This window comes from Ips typographus, linkage group LG7, assembly GCF_016097725.1.
Source record: "Ips typographus isolate SLU linkage group LG7, UJ_Ityp_2.0, whole genome shotgun sequence".
Classification (NCBI taxonomy): Eukaryota; Metazoa; Arthropoda; class Insecta; order Coleoptera; family Curculionidae; genus Ips; species Ips typographus.
This window is the reverse complement of record NC_138428.1, coordinates 947,675-957,165: the sequence shown is the minus strand read 5'-3', so window position 1 is coordinate 957,165 and position 9,491 is coordinate 947,675. Positions and strand designations below refer to the sequence as shown.

The following is a 9,491-nucleotide window of genomic DNA, read 5'->3' as shown; positions in this document are numbered from 1 at the left end:
TTGCCTCTACAATATGCCGTCCACTTGTTGTTTGCCAAATTGTAAAAGCAATTTGGTGAAAGGCCCAAAAGTGTCAGTCTTTTACTTTCCAAAAGACCCTGCTCGAACCCAACAGTGGTTGAAAGCTTTGAACTGGAATGATTTTACTCCAACACAATACTCAGTGGTAAGTACAATATGCTTTCTCATTCAGTAAACTTATTGCCTTTTACATACATAGGTGTGTGAGTTACATTTTGAGGCCGCCTGCATTTTGAGAGCAACAAACGTTTACTCTGAAGAAACAGGACAGCTTTTAGAAGTTCCATTGGCACATTTACATTTTAAAAGAAAGGTCTTGGTAATAATATAAAACCCATTTACCAGTTTTGCTTACCTAGCTTCAGGGATTTCCAAATTTTCTTTGATTGAGCAGTTTTCACATTAGTTTGTTGTACTTTCCAGGACAAAGGGTTCTAACCAAACTTGCTTTGGCTGGACTTTATTGGGTATAAAAAGCCATATCTATACATATCTGGATCAGGAATGAAGCTTTCTTTGATTTTTCACTCACAACTTCTAATCAACTACACGAAATAATTTAAAAAAACATATTTTCTACTGCATCTGCATAGGTTTGTGTACAAAACGAAAACCGCTAACGCCGCCATTAAAAGTGACATTCTAGGCTTTCTTGTACAGAGGGCGGTGATGTCACTCGCGTCAGCATGTAGTGACGTGCTGTAATAAGGATGATCTCACTCAGTTTAAGCCAAGCTTCCCTAAGATAGTAACAGGGACATATGAGTAAACTCATATCAGTATATATTATTATTTACATTATTTTACATAGTTTAAAACAAAACATAATACCATTATCAATACCTAAACAATTTTAACTTGAAATAAAAAAAAACACACTAATTACAAAAATCAAACATGATAATCTCCTCCATCAAGTTTTTCATCAGAAACCACATTCAAAAGCCACCTAGCATTCTCATCACTGATCCAAAATAGGGCCATTAAAAGACCCTCACAGAGTCCTAAAACCACCCCACCAGTCACATCCAACAAATAATGGCGCTCCATTAAAACGCGGCTCAAATACAATGCAACAGTCCAAGCCAACAATGGTGGGAAGAAAATTATTGGAAGAGGCCACAAGAATATAAAAATGAACGTTACCATAGCTGCTCTACTGCAGTGCCCTAAAAAAGTACTAATTTACCTCTGTAATTAAGTTATATTACTGGTATAACTTACCTGAAGGAAAACTGAACTCGTCTGGACCGATTTCGGCAAAGGCATCATTTTGGTTGCCTATAGGACGTCGCCTTCTAAAATATGCTTTTATCAGTGCTACCAAAAGAATATCAAGTAACAAAGCTGCAAACAAACAGTTAAACACACCACACAATTGAATATGTACTTACAAACTCACCAAAAACCATATTCACTTGTAACTCCACCAAATTGGGGCTGTTAAATAACCAAGTGAAAGCAATCCAAAATGCTAGCCATGGAATTCCATGACAGGTTATCTACAACAAATTTGTAGCAAACTCTATAGGTAATATAGATGGTAATTACCTCCAAGGCTTTGTAATGGAGCCTTAAAGAATGTAATGGAGACCAACTGTTGCCCCAGATCACAAACTTCTTGGTAAGGTTTTCATCTAGAGCCAGAACTTGTTGCAACCAAGTCGGGGGCCTACGTTTTACCTATTTTTTTTGTTAGGACAAAGAAAATATTATGTATGCATCAATTTAGGGTTCTTTTGTTAAGTTAGGCCAAGAGAGCCCCATTTGTGGACAATTAATGCAAAAATACTCACTTGAGGTCCTGACATTGATCCACCCTTTTAAAATCCCACTGATAACAATGCAGAATAAATCAACAAATACAATAGAAGGTTTATTTATGTTTATTTTTAGTTTTAAAGCTTAAATTAGGAAAGTTTTAGAACAAAATACTTAAAATTTTGCTTCTAATCTAATCTAACCTCAAATCTCTCGTTTGACAGCATGACACTAACGACAGTGAATACTGACAGAAAACCAAAGCAAACTGTCGTCAATTCAATTGTCAACCATATTGTTTATAAGATATTAAAATTTATCAAATAATCTGTTTCTCAGCTTTTTGAATATTTACTTTGTGTATAATTTTCGGTTCAAAAAAAATTCCTTTCGTTAAGTTTCAATGTGGTTTGTGCTAACAGCCAGACAGGTGCCGTTATTCTAGTTGGCCCGTGAGCGCAGGTCCAACCTAGAGCCCCTTTTTCACTACTATGTGCTAAGATTTTCTTTATTTTTGAAAAACTAGCTTTTACAGCGATTATGGCCACTGTTTTAAACACGAAATTTGAGGAGTTGTGTCGGCTTTGCGGCGCCAGGGCAGATAGCCTGGCTGTACACATTTTTGAGGATGAGGGCACATTCAGTGAGCTGGGGAAGAAAATCTTTAGCTGTCTGCAAATCCAGGCAAGTATTTTACAGCCTTTTTGCTTCTTTGTCTTACGTTCAACGTGACATACAACTGTGTTGCCACATGAAATGAATGTAAAACTGGAGTTGGACATAATACAACTGATATTAGTGTACTATTGAATTTACTGCTATTTAATATCCATCTCAATTCATTTTCAGTTGATTCATGACCTTTCTTACTTTTTTTACATAGTCCTTTATATTACATTATCATCCCAGTGTATTTTTTAACTTGTCTAGTAAATTGACTAGGATCTATTGGACAATAATTACCCTTCAAACTGATTCATTCTTATTATCATCACTGTTTTGTAAACAACTTTGTTTTGTAGATTGATCAGCAAGATGAACTACCTAAACTATTATGTGATAATTGCCTGGTCAAATTGGAAATGTTCTGGGAGTTTAAGTATCGTTCCTTAAAGACTGAACAGTTCCTTATTGACCTGTGCAAGCAGCTTAAATCTAGCCAGGGTGATCAACAGTGTTTAGTACAGATTGAAGATAGTGGAATGATTTTGGAAGGTATTAAGAGTTCCTTATGACTGGTTTGGTTCATAATTTGAGTTTTGTAGTTCCCAATCAACATCAAGTGCTCTCTCATCATTTACCATCAGATATTACTATGTCGTCACTAGATCGCAGACATCAGGACCATTTAGAACCAGCAAATTACTCTGTTGTGTTGTCTCATGATAGTTTGGAGGGTTTGGAGTTGGGAAATCATCATTTGACTGGACAGGATATGTCAAATCACAGTATGCACAACAATGTGGACAGTACTTTGAAAGTGATCTCAAGTGAAAGTCAAAACACTTTTACAACTGACAGTCTTGGCTTGATGCAAATGGGCAACATGTCTATAGTTAACAATCCCATGTATTCTGTAAGTTTGTTTGTATGAGGGTAATTGTTGCATAACAAGTCACTTTTAAGGACACTTACATTAAACCAGAGCAGTTGCATGATTTGAACAGTGTTGACAATAGTTTAGGGGCTGATGTTGAGTCACATTTAAAACAAATTATCTCAGGACAGGATGGTGTGGTGGCCAAGGATTATGGTTTGATTCTTCATGATGGAGATAAAAATCAAAGTGGTTCTGGTTGGTTTCTGGTCTGTTCAATACAGAATTAGTAGTTTTGGTGTTGTAGATGAGTTAAGCAGTTTGGCTTCCACATTTTTTGAAAAATCACTGGGTAAAGAGGCTAGTGGCAGCTCTGGGGGCTATTTTAAGTATGTGGGGGATAAGCTGATTTACAGCCAACCTTTGGTGGAACCAGCTAAAAGTGATAGTGGAGAACTAATTATGAACTACCAAGAGGACATTTCTTTAGACAGTATAGATGGGTGAGTCATTTGGAGTTAGAGCATCCTATAGGTGATTAGTACTCAGTTTTAGAAATGATGACAGTTCTAGCGGTGGTAATTTACAAATAATCTCTGAAGTGTCCCAAATTGAACCAGAACAGACTGACGTTTCAAACGAATCTGGTATATTTGTAACACCTCCCATTGGAGAAGTGTACAATGAACAGCTCAGTGTAGAACAGCCAAAACCAAAGTTAGGTTGGTTGATGTGTGGATTTTAGTGACTGTTTTTGTATATTTTATGGTTTTCTAGCTAAAGTAGGTCCTAAAGTATGTACAGTTTGTGGCAAATCGTACAAATCCAACTACAAACTGTCTGAACACATGACTAAACACACAGGTGAGAGGCCGTACAAGTGTAAAAGTTGTGATAAAGGATTTCGGTCTAAAGTGGGCCTTGCCCAACATGAAGCCAAACACACTGGTATAATCTGTTATTAGCGAAATTAACTGCAAAGTTAATCTGTTTAAATTTCAGGCCAGTATGAGTTAAGTTGTCCAACTTGTGGAAAAGGATTTCAATGTAAAAGTTATCTAATGGTTCATCAAAGAGTGAGTTTAATTCTCTTAAAATGGAAACTGTTTCAAGCAAATTAAGGGTTTTAGGTTCATTCCGACTTAAAGCCTTTCCATTGTGCAATGTGTGGCATTAATTTCAAAACAAAACAGTCTTTGCTTGATCACACAAATAGGCATTTGGGCGTCAAGCCTTTTACATGCACCATATGCAATAGAGGGTTCATTACTAAAAGTAAGTTTTTTGGAAGTATGTGACAATAATAACTCAAACTTGCATAGTTTAATAATAGTTATACTATAAACGGTAATATTTATCTGTTTTACATGAGTACTTTAGAAAAGGCAATCTTTTATGGTAGATTGACTTAAGTGTGATTAAGGCATGTTGTTGACTATTAAAAATTTTCAGGTAACTTGGTTATTTTCAAAAAATTGTAACTTTAATAGGTTGGTGTTGTTCTAGTCTGCATAATTGTTACTTTTGAGCCATTCTACGTCTGTTGAGACTACATTGGTCGCTGAATTTGGCTCGTTCGTGGTCAATCTGTGCTAAATTGTATTCTTTCGTCTCAAAACCTTCAAGGATCGATTCCGTTGTTGTTCTAGACTGAATAATTGTTACTTTTGAGCCATTCTACGTCTGTTGAGACTATATTGGACGCTGAATTTGGCTCGTTCGTGGTCAATTTGTGTCAAATTGTATTCTTTCGTCAGGTGGACAGGTTTCAAGTGGTGTGAAGCCGTAAAATTAAAAGTTGGACAGGTTCAGCTGATGTTTTGGTAGATGTATTGGCTTCATCAAGGGATAATGTTACTAGTGTTAAATATCGTAACAAACGTTTCTATGTTTTCAGGATTTCTTGTGTAATGTAAATTAACTTTTATTTTGCTTTGCTTTCAATGAACTTTTATTTAACTTTTCTTAAAATGGACAATTTTTGTTAGGTCTTTGTGTGGCCCACGAAAAAACCCACTCGGGCATCGACAACCGAAAGTACTCGTGCCAGATCTGCCAAAAACGATTCGTCTCTAAAAGTTATCTGCAGACGCACTCCCGCATCCACACCGGAGAGAAAACATTCATTTGCGAGGTTTTTCACTTAAATAACTTTTTTTTTTATTCTTGTGATAAACGCAAATTTTTAGGTGTGTGGCAAAGGTTTCTTAGCCTCCGTTGATCTGAAAATCCACATGACGATGCACACCGGAGAGAAATCGTTCGTGTGCGAGATGTGCGGCAAAGCCTTTGCGCGTCGCGACGCCTTGAAATGCCACCGACGGATGCACACTGGGGAGAGACCCTACAGGTAAGTCACACGTTTTTTCTATATCTTGCGTTGTTGTTGAACATTTCTTCAACGTGGTTTGGTTAAATTTTAGCTGCGATATTTGCGGCCGGACTTTTACCCAGTTCACGCCCATGGCAAATCACAAAAAGAACCATACAGGTATTTGTTTTCTTTATTGGTGTTTTTAATGTGTTGCTAACAAAGTTCCAACAGCTTACGAAACTTTATTCCTTAATTATTTCACTACCTGGTCCTGAGTCCTTTCTAAACTAGTTTTTCAGCAAGGTAAGTGAAGTAATTCCTACAAGTACCATCCTTTTTGTGTTTATAGTTTTAGCCATTAGGGCTGAAAGTAGGTTATAAAAGCGAGAGTCTATGGTTTACGGTTCGACATTTCTAGGAGCTAAAATTGTCCACAACTTTATTGTCTGAACCGTAAATTATTGATTCAATCAATCAATTTAAGAAACATTCTGGTATATTTTGAGTCGATTTACAGGTGAGAAACCATTCACGTGCGAAACGTGCGGCAGACAGTTTGTTTCACGATCTAGTATGGTGTCCCATCAGAAAAAGGGCCACAAAAAGGACAAAACAAACCCAGCGAACAATGCGGACAGCAAAGATAAAGTAGAGAATGAGGAAAGCAAGACAACTGGTCAGGATGCGTAGAAAACAAAGCTGCTTTCGTAAATTGCTACCAAAGAACCCAAATTGACAGGTTCTGATTGAGAGAGAGAAAAAAAAAAGGTCGTGAAGGAGGCATTTATTTGGAAGACTGTTTTTAAAGCGTAGACTGGATTTATTAGGTTTTAGAGAGTAGGCCAATGAAAAGCAGGTTGTGTTTTGGGCTACCCTGTAATGTGATTTGAAGTACATTTTACTGTAATATAATGTACTCGTTTACTTACACTTGAAAGTTAATTACTCTTTTCCTATCTACCCGTCGTTTAGGGGTGCTTTTGCGCTACGCGAATAATCCCATTGCCTTCTGTCCTTGTTTTCCTCAAGGTGAAGGTGCGAAACAGCCTGCACAGGATTTGCGGTTGATTGTGTCAGACCAAAATCAGACCATGCTTTCGCGTCCGTTTTTATATTTAACCGAACATCGACCTGCTGAATAACACGTGTCTTCTTATTTTTGACTGTTTGTTGTAATAATTATTCTGCTATCGTAGTAAACTAAAATATTGTTTTTTCTTTGTTAAAACAAAGAACTTTTTTGAAGGATCTGAAAAGAGCGTTGACCTGTTGAACAATTTCAAAGGCCGTGTGAGTAATATTACGTATGTAGCAGAAAAACAAAACATTAAGCAATAGAGTGCAGTTTGTGTTATTTATTAATAGACAATCCTTACTGGTCGATAAATTAAAACTAGCAACGCTGAACGCAATAACATTGCCAAAAGTCCATGACCTAGACCTCGACTGAAAACAGTGTCGACCTAGTTTTAGTGCAAAAACCGGTCGAATGTATTGAATACTTTCCTGGTATCATCGCTGTTGACATAACTGAATGCCAGTAGAGGTTACGGCTTATCGTTGTATCAGCTCTGTATGTGCATGTTTTAATTCGATTAGTCGATAAGGTGATTAATAACCACCGGAATTATGGACCCGAAAGCGGAGGCAAAATGTGATGCAGAAAAGAACGAATTGTTGGACTCTCCTAAGAAGTTAGACTTGAACTGGCGACATTCAATCAGACAGGTATAAGTTAGTTATAGAGGGTGTTCGATTGAAACATAATTTAAAAAAAAACGTTTGATTGGATTTATTATATTCTATGCGCAGGTGCTAGCAGCATGTGTTGCACATTCTCTAGTGATCCAAGTGGGGATTAATATGACCTTCAGCGCTGTGTTGTTGCCTCAGTTACGTCAAAATGACAGCCCTATTAATATTGACATTAATCAAGCTTCTTGGATAGGTAAGTAGTTATTGGTAAAAAAACGCAGCTTTTTCTTAACCAATCACAAACCATACGAACAGTATTGCAACTTACTGCACATGTGGAATTGACTTACCATTAAACTGTCAATTTAATTGTATATTTCAGCTAGTATAGTGACGGCAGCGTTACCGTTAGGCTCTTTGACCATCGGAGTGTTAATGGACAAGTTCGGCAGGAAAAAAATGTGCATTCTGACAGCGTTGCCGTTCATGCTGTCCTGGTTGTTGCTCAGTTTTGCCACCAACGTGGGATACATTTATGCTGCCAGGGTTGTTGCCGGATTTGGTGCTGGTACGTCCCTTCGTGATTAACGTTGCCTATACCGTGTAGTTTCTGACTCACACAAAAAAACTTGACAGGATTGAGCACTGTTGCCATAGTATACGTGAGCGAAATCTCCCACCCTAAGTACAGACCGATGTTGCTTACCTTCAACAGCGTCTTTGTCACCACCGGCATTTTGCTTACGTGCATTTTGGGTAGGTAGAGCAGCATAGCCAAACTGAGTGAAATCAGTTAGTTTTTTCAGGTTTCGGATTGCATTGGACTGGTATGGTGAAGATATTCTTCGCGTTGGTCACCCTGTCCGTGATTGGTTTGCTCTTCATGCCTGAGAGTCCTCATTGGTTGCTGGTGTTCAAGCGGGATAAGACCGAATGTGCCAAGTCTTTGCATTGGATTTATCCGGACTCCACGGTATGTTCTTTCAATTTACTAGTTTATGTGGTTAGAAGAGATGGTTCAAGGTAAAGTGAAAATAAATAGAAAACAGTTACGGAACAACACACAAGATATTAATTTAAAATGTGAAAACTTTGTTGTTGCCAACCGAAATCCAATTTCCAGACTTTCGATGAACAATACCAAACTATAATCGACTCAACCTCACTTCGATCCGAAGCCACTATTTCCGAAAAATCCAAACTATTACAACTAAAAGACAACCTAAGCGCCTACAAAGAGCCAACAGTGTGGAAACCGGCCGTCGTGCTCTTCCTTCTCTTCGTCTTCCAACAGTTCTCCGCCGGCTACGTCATCATCTTCTACGCTTTGGATATCTTCAGAGAAATCGGCGGTAGCTTCAAGCACATTGGTCTAATCGATGAGTTTGTTGCATTAATTTTATTGGGCGGCATCAGGTTCGTAATGGCTGTCGTCCTGGCCGCCATATCCAACAGAACGGGTCGGCGCGTTCTTATGTTCGTATCGGCGATCGGGATGATTTTAACTAGTTTCACTTTGGGTTTGTACATGCATCTGACTCGGTTAAACGTGGAGGCTAACCAGAAAGAATCGGGAAACCTCCACGAACCCGACGGTACCGTGGCCGTTATCCTGGTGCTGACGTACGTGTGCTTTAGCTCGTTCGGTTGGTTGGTGATTCCGTGGACGCTGATTGGTGAACTGTTGCCAGTGAAAGTGAGAGGGGTGTTAGGCGGTTTCATGGTATCCATAGCTTACGTGATGATGTTTGTGAATGTTAAAGTGGCTCCCTTTTTGATGCAATCGGTTCGGTTGGAGTTTATTTTCTTGGGATTGAGCGTGGTTAATGTGTGCGGTTTGGTGTTTGTTTATCTGTTTTTGCCCGAGACTTTGGGTAAAACATTTAGCGATATTGCTAATTATTTTACTCGAAAGTCTAGGTTAGATAACTAAATTCACTGAACTTGTGGAGTCAAGATTATTAGTTAATTCAATATTTTTTCTCCCTCTAGATTTAGTGAGCGCCGTATTGTTGGTATTACTTTTGTTCCACGTTCTGTACTTAGTTTTTTATATAGTAATAATACAAACAACTCAGGGGTCACCTCTAAAATTTTAATTTTTATACTTAAAATGTACGTAAATACATATTATTCAAAAAAACAATTTTCTGTGTTATAAAG

The 9,491-nt window shown here is 37.9% G+C and overlaps 3 protein-coding genes across 6 annotated transcripts; 2 read left to right on the top strand and 1 right to left on the bottom strand.

The window, feature by feature from the left end:
* Positions 1–787: 787 nt before the first annotated feature.
* LOC145731796 (polyisoprenoid diphosphate/phosphate phosphohydrolase PLPP6) lies at positions 788–1,998 on the bottom strand. The gene is made up of 5 exons (XM_081983783.1): positions 1,818–1,998; positions 1,573–1,704; positions 1,424–1,523; positions 1,246–1,368; positions 788–1,190 (listed from the first exon to the last, which is right to left on the bottom strand). The coding sequence occupies exons 1-5, from the start codon at positions 1,830–1,832 to the stop codon at positions 913–915; spliced, it is 648 nt and encodes a 215-aa protein (XP_081839909.1). The 5' UTR covers positions 1,833–1,998; the 3' UTR covers positions 788–912.
* A 48-nt stretch (positions 1,999–2,046) lies between these two features.
* Positions 2,047–6,563, top strand: LOC145731787 (uncharacterized). Of its 4 annotated transcripts, XM_081983766.1 has the most exons (14): positions 2,048–2,244; positions 2,309–2,466; positions 2,805–2,997; positions 3,048–3,358; positions 3,409–3,577; positions 3,627–3,822; positions 3,869–4,041; positions 4,097–4,267; positions 4,322–4,395; positions 4,450–4,594; positions 5,308–5,453; positions 5,509–5,669; positions 5,743–5,810; positions 6,151–6,563. In XM_081983766.1, exons 2-14 carry the CDS (start codon positions 2,323–2,325, stop codon positions 6,321–6,323), a joined length of 2,124 nt encoding a protein of 707 aa, XP_081839892.1. In that variant the 5' UTR covers positions 2,048–2,244; positions 2,309–2,322; the 3' UTR covers positions 6,324–6,563. The 4 variants fall into 4 exon arrangements, with proteins under 4 accessions (XP_081839895.1, XP_081839893.1, XP_081839892.1 ...); XM_081983769.1 differs by having other exon boundaries at positions 2,047–2,466; positions 3,887–4,041; XM_081983767.1 differs by having other exon boundaries at positions 2,047–2,466; positions 3,875–4,041.
* Positions 6,564–6,697: 134 nt separating this feature from the next.
* On the top strand, positions 6,698–9,421 carry LOC145731793 (facilitated trehalose transporter Tret1-like). The gene is made up of 6 exons (XM_081983780.1): positions 6,698–7,361; positions 7,446–7,581; positions 7,711–7,896; positions 7,965–8,084; positions 8,135–8,301; positions 8,452–9,421. The coding sequence occupies exons 1-6, from the start codon at positions 7,263–7,265 to the stop codon at positions 9,259–9,261; spliced, it is 1,518 nt and encodes a 505-aa protein (XP_081839906.1). The 5' UTR covers positions 6,698–7,262; the 3' UTR covers positions 9,262–9,421.
* The last annotated feature ends 70 nt before the right edge of the window (positions 9,422–9,491 follow it).